This window comes from the organism of the source record quoted next, unplaced genomic scaffold (assembly GCF_019419815.1).
Source record: "Pyrus x bretschneideri cultivar Hongxiangsu unplaced genomic scaffold, Pyrus_bretschneideri_v1 Contig13, whole genome shotgun sequence".
NCBI lineage: Eukaryota > Viridiplantae > Streptophyta > Magnoliopsida > Rosales > Rosaceae > Pyrus > Pyrus x bretschneideri.
Window position 1 is genome coordinate 8,298,713 of NW_025999424.1, and position 20,189 is coordinate 8,318,901.

General features: G+C 34.6%; 3 protein-coding genes across 3 annotated transcripts; 1 reads left to right on the forward strand and 2 right to left on the reverse strand.

Moving 5' to 3' along the window:
• Positions 1-7,126: 7,126 nt before the first annotated feature.
• On the reverse strand, positions 7,127-10,266 carry LOC103951776 (probable glycosyltransferase At3g07620). The gene is given in 6 exon segments (XM_048579286.1): positions 7,127-7,907; positions 8,147-8,310; positions 8,313-8,460; positions 8,602-8,823; positions 8,954-9,049; positions 9,718-10,266. Coding segments are annotated over 6 exon segments (1,350 nt in total). The 5' UTR covers positions 9,781-10,266; the 3' UTR covers positions 7,127-7,250.
• Positions 10,267-13,216: 2,950 nt separating this feature from the next.
• LOC103951774 lies at positions 13,217-15,629 on the forward strand. The gene is made up of 4 exons (XM_048578746.1): positions 13,217-13,298; positions 13,851-14,177; positions 14,481-14,557; positions 15,027-15,629. The coding sequence occupies exons 1-4, from the start codon at positions 13,217-13,219 to the stop codon at positions 15,108-15,110; spliced, it is 570 nt and encodes a 189-aa protein (XP_048434703.1). The 3' UTR covers positions 15,111-15,629.
• A 902-nt stretch (positions 15,630-16,531) lies between these two features.
• LOC103951775 (uncharacterized protein At4g26485) lies at positions 16,532-18,783 on the reverse strand. Its single transcript, XM_009363227.3, has 4 exons — positions 18,311-18,783; positions 17,998-18,202; positions 17,059-17,742; positions 16,532-16,846 (listed from the first exon to the last, which is right to left on the reverse strand). The coding sequence occupies exons 1-4, from the start codon at positions 18,456-18,458 to the stop codon at positions 16,759-16,761; spliced, it is 1,125 nt and encodes a 374-aa protein (XP_009361502.2). The 5' UTR covers positions 18,459-18,783; the 3' UTR covers positions 16,532-16,758.
• Positions 18,784-20,189: the final 1,406 nt, after the last annotated feature.

Sequence of the window (20,189 nt, forward strand, 5' to 3'; positions counted from 1 at the left end):
AATGACAAAAATTAATAAAGGGTATGTAAGAAGTAAAAATAAATGTGCTACACACCCCATCCTCCAAGTTAGATTTTTAGAGGGAATAATATCAAAGTACCGTTTCAATTGGGTTGTGTCTAATGAAGACAAATTGCTTTGTTTACCGAACAAACACGTCGGTTTCCAAACAGTGCCTATATACGAGCAGTAGCAACTGCTTCATGTAACCCATGTGAACGGATGTGCCTTCACCAAAATGAAAAGGCACATTTGTTCATCCAATTCAAACTGACAACAAATGAAAAAGCAAGTTTATAAACAAACTACCAGCACATGGTAACCACTCATTCATAATCAAAGGACATGACCATCAAGATTCTTAGTGTTTATAGGTATAGGTTTTCTAGTACGATTAAGTTTGATTTACTTCATGTTTTGGATTATTGCATCTTGTTTTCCTTTGGAAGAGAATAATAAAGGATTGTGATTTGTGAGTGTGTCTGAAATTATGAGAGAATTCTCAAATACTTTGTTTAACTTGGTATAAGCATAGTTCCATTATTAGTTGAACCATGATGTGCTTGCTTCACTGTGTGTGTACAAATCTAGCTAGGTTTCTTCATGCACCCACATGCCCGACACTTGAGAATGATGATTATGCTTGCGCTTCCTTTGCCCTTGAACCATGATGTGCTCGCTTCACTGTTTTGTCTTTGCCTTTACCTTGTCTTCCTTTTCCGTGGATTGCTTTACTTTTGTCTTGCCCTAAAGTTTATGTTTTAGGTTTTGCCCTTTGCCCTAAAATTTGTTGCAGTTTGCTTTTGTTGCCTTGCGCGCTGAGTTGTTTTGCCCTTCTTGTTCTTGCCTTGATATTGCTTTGCCATTGTGATCGTACTGTGTCATTATCTTGCTAGTGTTTGTGGCTTGTGCTAGTTGCGATTATGTTTGTTGTTTCTTAATGACCTCGCCCCCTTATTGTCATCACGCAAATATTTAAATTCAATCTTATAAGCAAAAACTGTGTTTGCACAAGTGCTCAAATTTGAAGGGAAAATCAAAAAATTTTGTTATGTAATATTTATATGTAATAATGCTATATATTAAAAAAATTATTTTTATTAGTACTATAAAATCGCATTGTGCACTCCTTATAAATGTAATTTTTTTCTTCTAAGGGTTGTTTGGTATTGCCGTATTTTTTAAAAAGACTGCTTCTGTTGTGCTGTGAGAATAACAACTGTAAAATAAAGTTATTGAGTGTTTGGTAAACTTTTTTTTTTTTTTTTTTTTTTTTTTTTGTAAAAGTGCTTTTAACAAAAAAAAAAAAATAGTGTCTGAGTGTTTAGAAAACTTTTATATAAATTGCTCTGAATTTATTAAATGAGTAAAAATGATATGCTATTTAATGTGATATAATAATTGTCAAAGAGAATAATGTAGAAGCAATAATTGTAATTTTGTGAAAAAAATGTAGAGATATATTTGCTATTTGAAAATTTCATTAAATATGCACTGATTACTATGCTTTGAAAAAATAAGCACTTTTTTTAGAAGCAAAGTAGACTCTGTTTCTGCTTTTCTATGTTTTTTTGTTGTCATTAACATCAATTAAAAAAAACATTTTTTTTTTGTGTTACCAAACACATTTTTGTCACATCCCCGCCCAGGCTCCCATCACATCCCAAGTTCGACTCTACCGTAGCACGATATTGTTCGCTTTGGGCCCCAACCATGCCTTCACGATTTTGTTTTTGGGAACTCACGCGAGCATAACTTCCCAATAGGTCACCCATCCTGGGAATGTTTTGGCCCCTTTCTCGCTTAGCTTCGAAGTTCATACAGAACCCGAAGCCAGTGAGCTCCCAAAAGGCCTCGTGCTAGGTAGAGATGAGAATATACATATAAGGCTTACATGATCCACTCCCCTGGGCGATGTGGAATGTTACAATTTTGAAGTTTCAGATTTTCTAATAACCTATTTTTTTTTTTAAAGAACCACTATCCCAAACCAGCCATAAATATAAAAAATTGGAGTGTACATTGATATATTTAGAGTGTCAATAACAATTTTTTTTTTTTTTTTTTTGCAATTTGATTATATAATAATGATGTATATTCAAGGGAAACCTTCAAATTAGAGTATTTAAAGCTTTTTTTCTTGTTTGTTTGTTTAAGATTGAACCACTTTGATTATGTAGTGAAAGTTATGTTTGTAGTTTTTTTTATTACATATTATTTAATAACATTTATAAACTTACAATCAGTGAATTCTAAATTTTGTTTTGATTTAAGTTATTTTTTTAGCTTTAATATATTGTGCTACTTTTTGAAAAAACTATTTTAACGAGAAGTAACTTTTATAAACCCCGCACATCAATCCCAAAATCTTGGAGATCGCCAAGATTAATCAAATATTTTCTTAATTTCTACTAATATATGCGCACACATAAAATGTGAAATTTTGTACTTTGGTTCTTAAAATTGAAATAGAGAGGGGGGAGAGAGTGAAAGAAAACGTGGGAGTGAGGAGAGATGGAGAGAGGTTTTTTTTTTTTTTTTTTTTTTTTTTTTTTTTTTTTTTTTTTTTTGTAAATTAGAGATGATAAACTAACATGTAGGTGGAGTTAAAAAAAAAAAGTAATTTTGTAAAATTACATTATTTTCTTTAATTTTTTTGTTGTGATAGAAAATAAATATGTTTTTTTTATCCTCTTTTAATTGAGAAAAAGAATTTTATTAATGTAGTTGTAAACCATGGAAGTTGATATGATATCTTCCCAGACATCAATGGCCTACTTTCTGGACTCAAACAATCGTCTTTGTGGAAGGGTAATCATTGTCCATTGATATGATATCAGATGATGTAATTGAGTCATGATGACAAAGTGCTTATACAATATGTAGATGAAAAAGGTATGATTAAATTTGGATTATATAGAATAAGTGGTACCTTAAATCACTACGAGATGGTTCAGTAGTTAAAACGAATTTCAAGTTTGTATTCTAAAACGAGACGTTTTGTGTTCGATTCCTTGCACAGAATCATACAGTGGTGGTCAGGGAATGCTGAAATGCTTTTATGAATTTTTCCGATTCAAAATGGTGAACTATTTTGACAAAGCAACTAGCTATTTCCTTTTCAAGAATAAGACAAGTGGAGCCTTCATTTTGCCTGAAAACTTCACTTTGTGCATTTGATTTTAACAATGTGAAATTATCAGTAATTTGATAAACCAATTAGTTTGCTGAATCACATAATAAAATTGGTCTTTTAATTTCGTTCTACATTCTATTGAATTTACATTAAGAATAGAGAAAATAATGGTTAATAAATAACTGATTAAATCACATTATTGCTAGTCTATTGTGAGGTACTAATTATGTAACAACCCGTCCCTAACTTTAAAATTTATTAATTTTAAATGAGTGAATTGACGAAAATGCCCCTAGAGGCAAGGACTTCGACTTCTGTTGACCATCGGGGCGTCACGGTCGACTTTTTAGGGTTGACTGTTGACTTTTCATTGACTTTTTACAAAATTTACCCGGGACCCCTCTTAGCGTATTTTTACGCTCTGGTTCCAAATTCGCACTTTGTTTTTTTTTTTTTCAAATTTAGTCGTTTAGGTTGAGTTTTACTAATGGGTTCCAATATTATGCTTAGGTGCAATTATTATCGGAGACTCCGACTATCCTAGCTCGAATGGATGCGGCCTTGTAAGTATCTGTGAGTGGGTCTTTACTTTTAAATATTATATATTCATTCAGTTTCTATTTATACATTTGAAAAAGAATTTCCTACTTATGCCTATATTAGACTAATGTTTATAAGAATTAGCGAAATAGCGAAAATTACGAAATTATCCTAAATCCTACGGGATGCACAAGTATGCATACTTTCATGTGGTTTTAATTACAGCCATGATTAATATTTTACTTATTACTATTATGTGGATATGAATTATCGAATTACTGTGGCACGACTATATTTATGTTATCTGCTCATCGTTTGCTGCACCGGTGTTAGTACTCGCCCGAGTCAAGGCCAGTCTTTCACGTGTATGTTCACATCGCACTGTATGTTAGACCTGGCATTCATGTCGTGTTTTTTGTGTTCGTGTCGTTTTCATGTCATACCTAATAGCTTAATGGATTGTGTCGTGTAATACCCGTTAAAGTAAACGGGTAATATGACCCGACCCGAAATCAACCCGTTAATATTATCAGGTAATATGACCTGACCTCTTACCCGTTAAGAAAAATATATTTTAAATCAATAAAAATGAAAATGAAAAACATAATTTGACCCAAAAAAATGTAAAACATAGTACTAAATTTCGGAGTTGACCCCTTCATGAAAGTTGTAAAGCTTTTTATTACGAGTGATTACATATTTCACACTTCTACAATAATTATTATTAATTTTATTAATTTTTCACTCAAATAAAAAAACACTCATGAGATTTGGAGGGTTTTAAAAATCTAAACGACCATGTAATCATCGTCTAAGCGTTGAGGATGCAATTATGAACATTTATTATGCTTTCATATCTTTCAAACTTATACATTAATGATTATGAATTTTGTTTATTTTGAACTCCCTTAAAAATACTATTCATGAGAGTTGGTATGGTTTTAAAAATTCAAATGATCATATACCCATCCTCAAAGTGTAGAGGATACGACTACGAGCGTTTGCATATTTTTTTCATATTTTTCGCACATGTAAATTAATTATCATAATTTTTTTTAATGTGTTTGGTATTTTTAAATTACTTGATTTTTTTTTATTTTTAATGTGTTTTATGATTTTTAATCTCAATCTTTGCCTATAATATACTACAAAAATAAATAAATAAACAAAACTTAAATTTTAAATTTCATATAGAATAATAATTAATAAACAATATATACATATTCATTATATCTATTGTACTTTATAGTAAATTTTTTTTAGTAGTTTAAAAAATTAAATCATCAAAAGAACTTTTTTCTTATCGTGTCAAAACAAGTTACCCACGTGTCACTCTCGTGTAAACCTATTAAGGACCCGTTATTAACGGGTTATTATTGTGTGACCCGATAATAACCCGATTAGTTATCGCGTTGACTCGAAACCCATTATTTTCTTGTCGTTTACGTGTCGTGTAAGAAATTGCTAGGTTTACCGTACGTTCACTTTGGATCCATTGCAGGTGCCAGTCATTTCCTACATTGCTATAGGCAATTATGACTCGTATGTGCTGTGCATAACGCCAATCTTTATGTGATTGTAATACTAGAGCGTAAATCATTGTTACACCCAGTCATGTTCATGTCAAAATACCTCTACATGAACTCATGTGTCAGCATGTGTCGATGAGTACTCGATATGATATGTTTGCTTATGCGAGATTATGTTATTCCAGACGTCATGTACTTATTTACGAAATATTGTGCTGTATTGAATTCTTGAGATTTTGCAGGCTACAGTAGGTATTTTCTAACTATACGCAATATGTATATTTTGGAAATTATACTTGTTTTACGGCGAGGGGTTATTATGTTTTCACAAAGGTTTTTACAAAGCTTTGTTTTTAGGCCCACTAACCCTTGTTTTTCGCCCCTCCAGGTTTAGTAGCTGCGCATTTGTGTCGATGAGGATTCTTGGTAAATCTTGGTATAAGTGGTGACCTTCGATAGTATGATTCTTATCCTACCTTACTATATTTTTTTTATGCTCTGACATGACATGTGAAATAGGTTTATTCCCGCTCATAAGCGCACTCTTGTATTTAGGCACTTTTAGATTTAAATTTATACACATTTTCCACATCACTACACTTTATGGCTTCGTCACCCTCTTGGTATCGGCCATCATAGCTCGATTCGGAGTCGAAGTGTACATTCTAAGTCGGGGTGTAACAAATTATAAAAAATAAGAATAATAAAATAAAATAAAATACTGTATAGGAAAAAGTTAAATATTTAAAACATTGTTTATCACTGTTTACCACTGTACAATAAATAGTTAAATATTAAAAACACTGTTTATATGATGAAAATACCCTTGCTATATTTGACGCATTATTTTGGGTTGCTTTTGAAGTTTTTTGTTAGATGGCTGTCCAAATTTTTTTGGTGAAGCCCGTGACCCCAAAAACACTACTCACCAAGTTGTTGGCTTTATATATATTAGCCTTCATGCACGCGTGCTACGCACGACTGACATGTTTTAAATGAATAATATTAGACCATGCTAGAAGAAACCCCTCATAAACCAATCAAAGGAGCTGAATCCACATAATAAAATCGGTCTTTCAATTTCGATCTACATTCTATTGAATTTACATTAAGAATAGAGAAAATAATAGTTAATAAACAAATGATTGAATTACATAATTGCTAGCCCATTGTGAAGTATTAATTATAAGAAATAATAAATAAATAAAACACTGTACATGAACAAGTTAAATATTAAAAGCACAATTTATCACTGTTTACTACTGTACTGTAAATAGTTAAATATTTAAAACACTGTTTATCACTGTTTATATGACGAAAATACTCTTGCCACATTTGATACATTATTTTGGGTTGCTTTTGAAGTTTTTTGTTTGAGGGGCATTGCTGTCCATTTCTTTTTGGTGAAGCATGTGAAGTATTAATTATAAGAAATAATAAATAAATAAAACACTGTACAGAAACAAGTTAAATATTTAAAACACTGTTTATCACTGTTTCTATGACGAAAATACTCTTGCCACATTTGATGCATTATTTTGAATTGCTTTTGAAGTTTTTTGTTTGAGGGGCATTTCTGTCTAATTCCTTTTGGTGAAGCATGTGACCCCAAAAAACACTGTTTACTGGGCTGTTGACTTTATATATAAGATGGAGTGGGATCAGTTGCGGCTGTCAGATATTAAGCAAGTCCCCAAAATACCAAAAAAAAAAAAAAAAAAAGTTACAAATGTCAGCCAGATTTTCTATCTCTGTATTCTCACTTGGTATGGTGTAATAGAGCTAATTTTAAATTTTTGAATAAAAAGCTTCAAGAGAGAACTTTAGTAAAAACAACCCTCAATTTAACGGAACAATTGGCACAACTAAGTTAAGAGGGAAATTGACATGAATGTAAGTCTATGGGGGCCTCGGAACCAAATTGAGAGTTCATAAAGTGGGACAATACCTTCAGGGGGTATTGCTACATTTTGCACTTTGTATTTAAACAAATTTTTTTAAAACAATATCGTGATGTACTTGGTAACTTGGGAAAGAAATCAACTCTAAATCTGTACATTCAATCTTCTAAGCCAGATTGAATGAATAATCATATGGAAAACATCAAATCTCTTGGGAGGATTATTCACTACAAAATGCCTTTGCACCTGCTTCACTCTTTCCTGCATTCTTCTATATTGCTCTTCAGGTATTTCCATTAAGATTTCTTTAAGTTTTGGAATTTCACTCACTGAAACTTGAACAGAAAACGAGTCCCAGTTAAGCACATCACTGAAAGGCAGCACATAGTGTTGTGATATCAAAACTGGAACACACTCCGCATAAATTGCCTCCACAATTCTTGGGCTGGCAACTTCATGTCCACTAGGGCAAATGCAATACTTGCTTTTCTTCAGCATGTCATGGTATGAAAGCTCTTCAGGGAGTTTTTCATAGACCAGTAAATCTCTGTCTTTTCCTTTCCAATGCTCGAAAAGAAATGGCCTAATTCGACCGTGCATTCGCCCTGCAAAAAATGCTAGGATTGTACGTTTGGACGGATGCAAGCCGCCAATTAGACCTGTTATTTCACCAGTTTCCAGATTGATTTCAGGAAATGATGCATCTTTCTTAGGGTTAAAGTGCTCGGATGTATTCGCATTGCATAGCACGCGGATGGCAACGAAGTACAGTTGTTTAACATACCATGTAGCCCTTGGCCCCTATACAAAAGCCAGTAGCAAATTAGTTACTCGACTGTGGATCTGAACAACTGATCATGTGAAACCATACTTTCATACAATATCTTAATTCAATTATATGTAATGATCAATAAATTCTGTTTAATTCTACGTCTACATGTATAAAAATTCTAGTAGTCTATAATATTTGTTTGAATATGTGATCCAAATTAGCAATATGGCAATGTGATATGTCGCAGTACTACTAGTAAGAAATTTACCCAATCATGGCAAGAAAGCATGACATGATCAGCTCCAAGGCTTCTGTTCCAGTATGGATACCTATTAGAGATGATACGAACGTAATCAACCACAGTGCGCTCAAGAACAGCTTTGTCACGGATAATCGGGTGAAACAAATACTCGACGATCATCACAAGAACAACTGATTATCGCCTTTTGGTATATAATCTGCATCTTTAAGAGGTGTTGTATGGTTAGGATTTTTTATGGCTTCCCCAATCAATGCTCTAGCAGCAGCAAGACCAGCTTCAAGTTTCTTCAGGTTTTCATCTCCCTTCATCCTTGTTGCATCCTACAAGATTAAATTGGTCAAGACATAAGTGGTAACATCAACCCCAAAAAAAAAAATGGAAGAACAAAATTGGTTACACAAGTTTACACCATAACGAAATTTTACAGAAATTCAAGGACCAAACTTGAATAAGTAGAATACCTTGTATGATGAACTATAGTTGATTCTGAATGTGGAACCAGAAATCATATCCACGCCGGTACCCAACCATGGAAATTGAGACGGCGAAAAATTAAACCAAGACGTTCCTTTCGAACCATTTGTCACAAGACTCACAACCATATAAACTATAGCAACGGAAGCCATAGCAAACACAATAGAATTTTGATATCTTCTGTAAACCTGCTTCATCTTTCTCTTCCTCTATCAGAAACACACAAGCACACATTACCTTTCAGAACACATAATTCTGTAAATGTCTGGGAAATATATGTATGATTATGAGTAGTTATAAGGTTTTCGCCTTATCAATTTTCACTTGAATAAAATATACCTGATTAACGGCATTTTCTCTCTGAGGTAATGCTATACTGGAATAGAATATGTATCCAGAGCGTTTAAAAGATGCTATACTGGTATCTTCTAACAACTGGTAACCGACATGGAATTTTTGGAGTGAACGGTAAGATTATTGTATACAAAATTTGTACACTTCAACAAATCAAGGGGAACAAAAAAATCACAGAACGAGTAATGATTTGTATAAATGACCTTAATTATACATTAAGAATTTGGTTACAATACATAGATGTATTTAATACAATAATCATCTGACAGTCAGATATAAATCATGTGAATATATGGACAAATGGACGAAGGGATTAGTATGGTCCATTCCCATCCTCACATTATTACTTACGGTTCAATCCAGAGACTCCAAAGTTATTCTCGTTCCCTTCATATATTTTGTCAATCTCAAATAACAAATCAATTCAACAAACAATAAGATTTATAAAAGTATTGGCCATAAATGTTTTGGTTTCTCCTCTGCTCTACCTCTTACTTGAGTGCTAGGGTTTCTATATTTTTTATTGATAGAATTTTCCTATTAACCTTAATAAGTCTTTCAAATGGTTAATAAATAATTTTGTAAATACTCTCCTTTTAATTTTTTTTTTATATTTGGGAGAAGTTCATTCTCACATAAAATTTTAGCTCCGCCACTATATAAATATATGTATTTAATACAACACCATTGAAAACTTAATTTCAGTCATTTGGTATCATGCAAGAATTAAAGAAGGTTTTGTTATTTACTCCTGGTCCTGATTCTTCAAGCCCAAGATAATCAGATTTGAAGATGCTCGAGACCACTGTCATTTGCATCAAGAACAAAGAACATAAATAAATTATTATCTTCATGAAAACTAGACAACACAAACAGTCGTCCAAGCAAAGGGCAACTCAATAATTTACATTTCAAATAATTTTAAGCATCATAAACTGTTAGAAAACGAGATTCCCTAGCGTCGTTCACCTCCACGGTATTGGATCTCGTACCAATTAAATGATTCACAGTCATCAACGTACATCAGTAATTTCTTCAATATTAAGAATCTACACACCTGATAAGTAGAGATCTGATAAGTGGACCGGGCAGGAACATAGACGTCTGGGCAGATGCCTTTTACTTCATGCATACTTAAAAAATCTGACACACACTTGTACGACAACAAGGCAAGGAGATAGCAACAAGAGATAATAATAGAGTTTATTATTCAACGACTAGCCCAAATGTTGATGAAGACCTGGCTTCAAGTCTTTCTATTATTTGTGGCTCTTCTCTTACTATGAATCTTGGCAAGCTTTCATGCACGCGTCTGAAAGACTTGGCTTTAAATCTTTCTATTATTTGTGGTTCTCCTCTTACAACAAATCTTGTGCTCACGCACGTGCAAAAGATATTTTTTGAATCACGACATGCTACGCACGACTTATACGTTTTAAATGTATTTATATGTATAAATTGACAAAAGAAAAGTCATATATTTGAAGTAAATGAATCATCTTAGATTATGCTAGAAGAAACTCCTCATAAATCAATTAAAACAGCTAAATCCATATAATAAAATCGGTTTCTATTGAATTTATCTTAAGAATATAGAAAATAATATTTAATAAATAACTGATTAAATCACATTATTGGTAGCCCATTGTGAGGCTAAGCTCACTTCCATCTCCCTTAGTGTTGATAATATTGTTGGTTAAAAAAAAACAATCATTTGATAACTAATTTAATCACATTATTATCCGCATGCGAAAGACCTTTTTTATAACCGGTATTACATGCCTCTTAACATGTTTTAAACATGTTTAAAAATAGAGGAAATAATATTTAAAGAACAACTGATTGAATCACATTATTGCTAGCATATTGTCAAGTACTAATTATTAAAAAAAAAAAAACTGTACAAAAAAAATTTAATTATTAAAAAGACACTGTTAAAATGACGAAAATACCCTGCCACATTTGATGCATTATTTTGAGTTGCTTTTGAAGTTTTTTGTTCGAGGGACATTTTTGTCCTTTTATTTATTTATTTATTTATTTTTTAATGAAGTTTATGACACAAAAAATATTGTTCATTAAGCCCTCGACTTCATATATAAAGATAAGTCCTAAAACAAAAGGGAATATGAGAGAACTCAAAACTCCATTGTATATGAGAACAAGTAACAACCATAAAAGATGTTTAAATAACTACTACCATTAATTGATGATGTCATTAATGGTAAGTAAGGGTGTGAACAAATATTGAAGCTATTTTCACTAACAGGTCATTTTAGGGTGCGTTTGTTGCACCGCATTATTTCAAACTAGACTAACTTCAGGAATTAAACTGGATTGGCTTGACATGAATTAAGTAGTATAAAGATAATGAAATGTTTAGTGCAGTGTTGGACTAAATCATAGATTAAATTATTTTAGAGTTAAAATACTTTTTTTTGTCATTTTTTTAATATTTTATTATTGTTAATACACCCTTTTTTTATTTGACTCTCTCCCCCAGTCTCTCCACTTTTCTTCTCTGCTTTGCATTCTATTATTCGAAAGCGCAGATTTGCTCCCACTAATAATCAAACCCAGAAAACTCTTTCTTCTTTTCATTTGTTTTCTCTTCAATTAAAACCCATATTTCTCTTCTTTTAATTTACTTTCCCTTCAAATCAAACCCAGAAAAATCCCAATTTTTTTTTTTTCATTTTGCAGGGGCTCGGATTGTCAGATCTGCAAATCGGCGACAAACTTGCGAACACATCTTCTTGGAGGAGCGCTTGGCGGCCTCAAGGAGGAAGTGACGGTTGGTGGCGCGTAATCTGGAGCTTCGGGCAGGGCATGTGAGAGAGCTGGAGCTACCGAATCTCAATTCGAAGGAAATTATGAAGAAGCTTTACAGAATTATTATGAAGCTATGCGATTAGAAATTTATCCTTATGATTGAAGTTATATACTATAACATAGGCCTTATCCACACAAATAATCGAGAAAAGTAACTAATGTGGAGAGTAGCCATCGTGTCATAAAATTGAGATTACTTCATTTATTTCTTTGTCAGAGAGTGGCCCTTAGAAAGCGAGGCCTTTTTTATTGAAATGGGGGAGTTTCGGGAACAAAGCCCAGCCCAGATTTTAAAGAAAAGCCCTACCCTATGTGTAGGGTTAGTATATTTTCCCTATCTAAGCTATATCAACACATCCAACTAGAAAACTCATCTGCTTGTCAATTAATTCTTGGTGTAATACACACTCAGTAAATGATTAGTGTTAGAATTTTTGACTGATCAGGTGTGATCGGTCTCATCCCTGTGATTGCAAGCCGAGGAAGAAGAAAAGCTTAATGGCGGAAGGTTGGGGATCTGTCGAAGACAAAGAGGAATATGACTGAGGAAGTTAAAGCCTCAGCACAATGATGAAGCGAATCGATGGTCTTAGAAATCTCATCCTTCTTGTCTGGCCTCGCTAAGCCTAGCTAGTGAAAGGTTTAGTCGGAACGAGTCTGAGCTAGTCCCATTAAACTTAGTCCTGGCATGCACCAAACACGGATTAATATTCTTAGCTAAGCCAGCCCTGTGAGGCTTAGTGAGTGCAAACAAACACGCTCACCAAATGGAGTCCATAGTCAACACTAACTTTGTCTAGTTAAACGCGATCAATTTAGAAATTTAGAGCTCTATAAATGACGTGGGAGTTAAATCCCTCTTCAATACTTGTCCAGGTTATCATTTAATATTGGTGACCTAACAAGTCTTCATTTTTAAAACATTACATAATTATTTGAAATGTTTTACAAATATGAGACCAATTTAAAATCATCTCTAGAAGTTGAGTTGTTATTTGTACTTAACCCTAGAATTAAAATGAGCAATTCAAAATATCGCCAAAATTTAAAAATCAAATAATGCCAATGCAGGGGGTGTAGTTTGTTTTTGCCGTATAAGCCCAAATCGAAAACCAGAGCCCAATTTCAGATTTCTGAGAACCATTTTTCTTGGACTTACACCTACCAGCTGCCACCAAAATCTTGTCCACACCAAATAGGCAAATACAATGCTGCATCTCTAAAATCTAATGCAGGAAACATGGCATCTCAAAGTTTCAACAATAAAAGAAGAGTAATGCTAGGTAGATGTTGATTGAAACATTAAAACCACCATTAATGTATATCAGTTTGTACACATATTATGAATAAAAAATTGTAACTTATCGTTTAAATTTTCAAAGTTATATTTCATCTAATATTTTTTAGAGCATTTATATGGAAAAAGGATCCTTGCTGGATCTTTTTCATAGGAATCCTAGGGATCCTGTGATCGTAACTGATCATCGTATATTGTACGGTAAAAATTCATTTCAAAATTTAAAATTTAAAATTAAATATAAATTGTATTTAACGAAAACTAATCGCACGATGTACGATGAACGATCACTATTACGGGATTCCTAGGAAAAGGAATCGGATCATTTTCCCATTTATATTGGGATTACCTAATATTAAAATCCTAAATCCGCCACTGACAACATTTTCATAATATATGCAATTTGATTGGAACTAGAGACCTGATAAATCACCAACTCTTTCTTATGAACATGCTTGGGAATGAAATGGACATCCACCACGATGTGTGTTCTACGACTATGAAAGATGGGATTATGAGCTTAGTCAATTGCGGGGATATTTACAGCTCATTACATATAGACCTGCTACACTTCATTTTATGGCTCTCAAACTAGGAAGAGGATCCTCTCCTGAGCTTAGGATGAGGATCCTCTTGACCACGAAATTCAGATCGTTTAAAATTAATTTAACGGTTTCAAACAGGAGATTCTTTAAAAATTATAATAATTGTAATCGTTGGATTAAAATTGAACGATCCGAATTTCGTGATCAGAAGGATCCCCATCTTGTGCTCTGGAGAGGATCCTCTTCCCTCAAACTATACTCAAGTATCTTTTTGTTTGGCAGGCTTTATCAGACATTCTTTTACGAACCAATTTGCAAATTTCAAGGCTTCATTTTTCCGCTTTAAAATCTCGTTTGGCACATCGTATAAGATACCAAATAATATTAATAATACGAAATACGGTATACCCGCTTCCTTATACTCTCCAAACCCACGGACGATTTAGTCGCTCTCTCCTTCCTCTCCAGACGGACACTCGTCCTCTCCAGACGCTCTCTCTGCCTCTCGCGCGCTTGCTTTCTCATCTGAATCCAGGTTCGTCTTCTCAAATGCCTTCTTCTTCTTCGTTTTCCATCTAATCCAGTTCAGCTTCTCATTTTTCTTCTTCTTCCCAAGTTCCGCCCCTCCCTCTGTTCTTCCCTCGCCTCCTATTTTTCTTGTAATTTTCTTTCAATTGATTGAATCTAGTTATTGTTTTCTCTCTAATTAAGGAATTGATTATGTAATTTTGTGTTTTAATTAGAATTTTCGAATTTTAGGGTTTGCTGTTGGGGTCGAATTTTAGATTTGTTGTTGGGTTTTTCAGGTTGTGTTTTGTGTGATTGTGTGTGTTTGTAGGTGTTGTCATGGCATCTAAACGCATCATGAAGGAGCTCAAGGATTTGCAGAAGGACCCTCTACCTCATGCAGCGCTGGTATTTGCTCCTTTTCCTTGAACAAATCCCTTGTCTTTTTATTAAATTTGGATCCCATATATAAAATTGTCTTAGAATTGTATATGGTAGTTCTAATTGCAGCTAATTAGCGGGGTTTTTTCGACGATTTCAACTGTTCGCAGCTCAGAATTTTAGCCAAAAATTGGCCCCTTTTCATCAATTGAACAGAAAAGAAAAAAACTGAAATTTTAACCCTTTGCTTTATCGATTAGGAAATAAAGATGTAGCAAATTTGTGGATGGTCCATTTGGGAGCGAAACGATCCTCCTTTAATGGTTTAACTGATGTAAAAGAGTGATGGTAAGATATTCTCACAATGTAGCTGGTTTTGTATAGGTCTCTTATGCTGGCTCATGCATCTTATGTTTCTTGGGTACATGCATATTTTGATCACTTTACTGAACTTGGCGTACATTCTTCTTGTGGGTTTCTCTTTCATGGATTATAGGTCCTGTGGCCGAGGACATGTTCCATTGTCCAGCGACAATTATGGGACCTGGTGATAGCCCATACACAGGTGCTGTTTTTCTAGGTTCAATTCATTTCCCTCCGGATTATCCATTCAAGCCTTCAAAGGTACAAATAGAAAAACCGGGTCCTCATGTTTCTATATGTTGTTGTGGTCATTTTCTTCCTTACATTATCATTATTGAAACATGAGCTTTTGTGAGTCATATAATGGGTGAAATGGATACCTGCACATAGTCTTTAGTTATCTATTCATACATGCAGGTGATGCATATTTTGGGTACTTGGAAAACAACAACAATATATTTTGTTAAAAGCAGCATGCTGCATGCATATCTTCTGTTAAAAGCTGCAGCATGTATGTATTTTGGGTACTTGGACAAATTGCTTCTTACTGAAAGCAAAGCAGCAGCATGCATGATTTTGGCTATCTGGACAAACTGTTTCTTACTGAAACCAACTTGCATTTGTATATTTTGTGAACTTGGATATATGGTTGGATTAATCTATAAAACGTAATGACCGTAGTTGTGTTTTGTGAACCTTCTTTTATGTTATTGGAAAATATTTTGAATTTGATGTATGGAATTTACTATTTTTCTTTGTTATTTGAAATTTTGTGTGGTTTTGAATAGGTATAAATATGAGAAAAGTTCAACAAACAAACACATATTTGTCAAATTTTTTTCTTCCCTTTTCTTATCTTGTTCAGTACCAAACACAGTATAAATAATACGGTCATTAGTCCGATACTGCACCAAATACCCTACTAATTTAGTTAGTCTATCCGGTGGCTATTTATCATATCCGACATAAATGGTTTCTACAGTCCGAGCTGTCAAACAAGGCCTAAGATTTATTAAAGTATAATGTTAGAGATATTAAATTTTTATATCAAATTTTTCGATAATAAAATATAAATACATTAAACAACACTCATTTAATAATTTAATTATCTATAATCATATAATTTGATTTGCAAATTTGATAGAAAATTTTTGGTAGTAGTAGTACCTTATCAAAGACACTTCGATGTCTCTGGTTTTTTATCTGGGTTTTGCTTGTTTTGTGATTTACGATTCTCTTTCTCATCCGGGTAAGTGCGAAATCACACTTGGAGGGCTCCAACGGCGATGACAAGCTCAACCACCCACAAACTCTCTCTCTCACACATCTATTCCGACTGATTCTCACAGCTCGGGGTCCGATTGTAGCTTTCTTACGAAATTGTAATTTTGGTTAATTTACTTCAATCTAGAATTTGAGGATAAATTTGAAGAGTTCAAATCTGCAAGGGGACGGCGACCCCAGGAAGACCCACTACACGCTGGGGTCTGTAAGACGAGGTGCCGTGAGAGGTAGTCTCAAGGGCGGCGCCTGAGTATAGGAACTTGCATGAAACGGCGGAAAGGTAGGAGAAGGAGGAGGAGGGTTTTGATAGGCGGGTAAGGGCCTCCATTGAAATGGCGATCGAAGTTTGCAGGGTGTGGTTAAGAGACCGTGACGAAGGTGTTATTGGAATGTAGAAAGTTTCATTAGACATCACTATGCGTCCGCATGTTTTAGAAAAAAAGAAAAACAGCCCTAAACCAGTACTAAATGTAAGATATTGCAATCCTCCTACCAAGCTCCGAAACAAGAACGGATCAGCAAGAGGTTCTCCTGAGTTGTTGCTTCTGGAAGAAGAGGAGTTGCACAAGGTTTGCACTCGGTCATACCAGCTTTCGACAGTAACAAAAAAAATTGCCTAAAGCGGTGAGCGTCCAATATCCAGCCATCAGCGAAAAAATTGCAAACAAACTGCAAATTTAAACAAGAGATAGCCGAGGTCAGTGAAGCAGTGGAAGAAAAACGGAATACAGAAAGTAATTTTAGTTGTCCTATATGGCATTAAAAAATAGTTCAATCGCAACAAATCCTAAGCTGTTCATCCTGTTCACTGTTTGTATGCTTAATCTGCAGATAATCATCGAAGAGTATTCTAGGTTGGGACAAGGACAGCATGCGCATACCAGCCTCCAAGGATTGAGCAGCAGCCGTTGTCATCATCTACTTGGCGTGAAGGACGTGGGGTTGGGGGAGCTGGAGGTTCATCATCGTCTTGGCAGGAAGGAGGTAAGGGTGGAGAAATTCTTTCCTCCCGAACCCGGAGGCAGTGGGCCATGGAGAGCGAGGGCGGGTTGGGGCCATTACATGGGCTAGTGGTGGGTCTCAAAACAAGAGGTGATGGGTCGTGCGGGGGGTTTTGTGTCTTAGGTTCGCACCGGCTCGTGGTCTGGATGCCAGACCCAAGAATCTCTCGTAAGGGTGGGCTTGTAGGAGCTGGAGGACAAAGGTAACCCTGATAGCCAGGTGGTGAAGGGACATCACTAACAATGCTGGTTGTCGAATCACAAACAGAAATTTCAGAACTTGCACGGTTGAGAGAGAATTTGAAGGTGTAACTTTCCTTGTTTTTTAGAGGAAACATTTTGTTGCTCTGGATGCCGCCACCTCTCTTATTGTGGTAGCCAGGGTAGTCCGATTTGTCGAACCGCACTTTCTCCTTCAAAAACAGGCCTGCTTTCTCAGCAAGCTCCTTCAACTTCCATTGATCATACGGGTAGTCTACCCTGTGTGAAACATGAATTTCACCACCTTTGCTAAGCATCCCGCGGGCGCTTTTGAAAAATGCTTTTAACAAATGTCTGTGCAATCTAGCTCCATTGAAGCTCCAAATTAATCACTTACGACAAAATAATCCAGTAACTAATAGTTATAAGAGCTTATGATAATATGGATAGAGATTAGAGAGAGATTAAAGGATCGGCATTATGCTATGTAACTGCTCCTGCAGCCTCACCATTGCATAAACATTAACCAGTTTTGTCTTTTTGGTTACACAGGCATCACTGGAGAGCATGTCGGAACAAGGCATGGTACAAAAGATGAAGGCAAATTTGGTCACTTACTCTATAAGCTCCTCGTCGGTTTCGACTAGCCGATGGTAATGACCTGCATGAGGAAAGTTGAATATGATAACATCAAATTTCATAGACCTAAGTGTGGGATGACGGTCCATGACATATACGTTGACTTCATACAACACCAAGCACCCTCTTCTCTCCAACTCCTCCAAATGTGCCTCACTGCTGCCATGCTCAACCAATATAGTATCTGAAAAGTTCTCAAGAAAATTAGTTAATTCATGTAAAACAAATTTAAAAAGATGAAGGTAATGGTTTTCTGTTTGTTGCGTGCATCCAAGGAGTCCATATATTTTACCTTCCGATTCGAGAGTCGTAGCAACCATGTTCGCGGCGGAGCAAAATGCTCTAGCCAAACAGGCAGAAAATGAGAAGTCTCCCTCACCAACCAAGAGTATTTTATGAGAGCTAGAGTAGTGTCCTATCCATCTCTGTTTCTTACCCATGCTTGATTTTTGCTCAACTTCCTTTAAAAATTATCTGCTTTCTCTTTGAACCATTTCGCTTACTCTCTTAAAGGTGATACCAGATACAGAGGGTATCTCTTGACAAAGATGAAGTAAGAAACAAAAGTAAAAGCTCTTTATTCTTTTATTATTCGAAGAGTTTATGTGCTCAGCCTAATCTTTGCTGCCAAACAACGCTAACTTAATTAGCTTGCAAATAAAGCTGCCTTGACAGCTCATTAACATGTCAGTGAGTGACACTTGTACTCATGCTTACAAAATGGACTGTACGGTTAAAGGATCATACTTGAGTACTGACTAGGTTGAGTACACCACTTCGCAGAAAAGGAGAATTTTTCGGTGCAAAATGGTTGAGTTTGGTGGAAAAGTGTGCAAATAATTGAATTTTTAAATGATTTCAGTTGGAGCTTTCCAAGAACATCTCATTCATCCTTTCGGCTAGGCAGATAAAAAAATATATATAAGCAGCATGATGTGGCAAGGCCACAAATCAAATGATTGAAGCGATATGGTTGGATGTGATCTGGACAACCGGATATTTAGCAGAAAGTTTTAATAAAATGTTTACGGTATTATTTACTTTAACGAAAAATCATATTTTTAAATTAAAAAATTAATCTTAATACTATTTACTTTACTTTTTATTTTATTATTATCATTAAAACTCAAAAATTTCAAATTATTTTTATTAGTTTTTCTTATTTAATGCTGAAAAAGGACAGTGAAATAGGATTAGTAGTGGAATGGTGGGAACTTGCCCTCTGTTAAAGGCAACGGACAAATTAGAGAAAAAAGAATGGGGGGAGTGACACGGACAGGTTAGAGAAAGTTGAGAGCAAGTGGAGCAGAAAAAGAAAGGAGTTGTTGTGGGAGTTGGCAGAAGAGGAATAGACGGATTGGAGTTTCTTCCGGAGAGTGCGGAAAAGAAAACAGAGGGAGAGCAGAGAGCAGAAAATGGAAGGGGTGCCGCAGCTCTAAATTTGAAGAGAAGAAGAAGCATGCTCCTCTCTTTGAGGAGAAGATGATCAGAGAGCTCATCTTGTAAAACAGGGTTGTTTTATTTCTTTGATTTTTAATGGATAATTCCTTATGTATTAAAACAAATATGTGTAACTAATTTTCTTTTGCTAAAATAAGGCTATGAGCCTTAATATGGTTACATAGATTGTTTAAGTGTTGTTACACGCTTATTTTGATATTTTCAATCATTGAATTTAACTATCTATGTGCCTTGATGCTTGATCATCATTAGGATACTTAGAAAAGTCATCGAATGCAATTTTGAATGAATTTCACCTTAAAATTGGCTATGCTTTTTGTGATTGAGAATTGTAATTTGTCCTAAGGTAAATATCATACTCCTAGGGATTACATGGTTTATCAAAAGGATTTTCACCAAGATTAATGAATCACACATGTTTATATTTAATCCAAATGTCATGGATGAATTGCATGTGGTGGCATGCGTTTTAGCTTGAATGTCACAAGTAAAACTACATAAGAAAAAACCCAACCTTCAAAGCATGTGTTTTCGATTACTTAAGCAATTGGAAGAGCTACGTAGGAGTGTTGTTGATAAATGTCAAACTCTAGTGCCTTGTCAATCTAATTTTCTTCAACTCTTTATATATATATATATATATATATATATATTTTTTTTTTTTTTTTTTTATCTTGAGTTTCTACATTTACTTGTTTTATTTAGTTGAA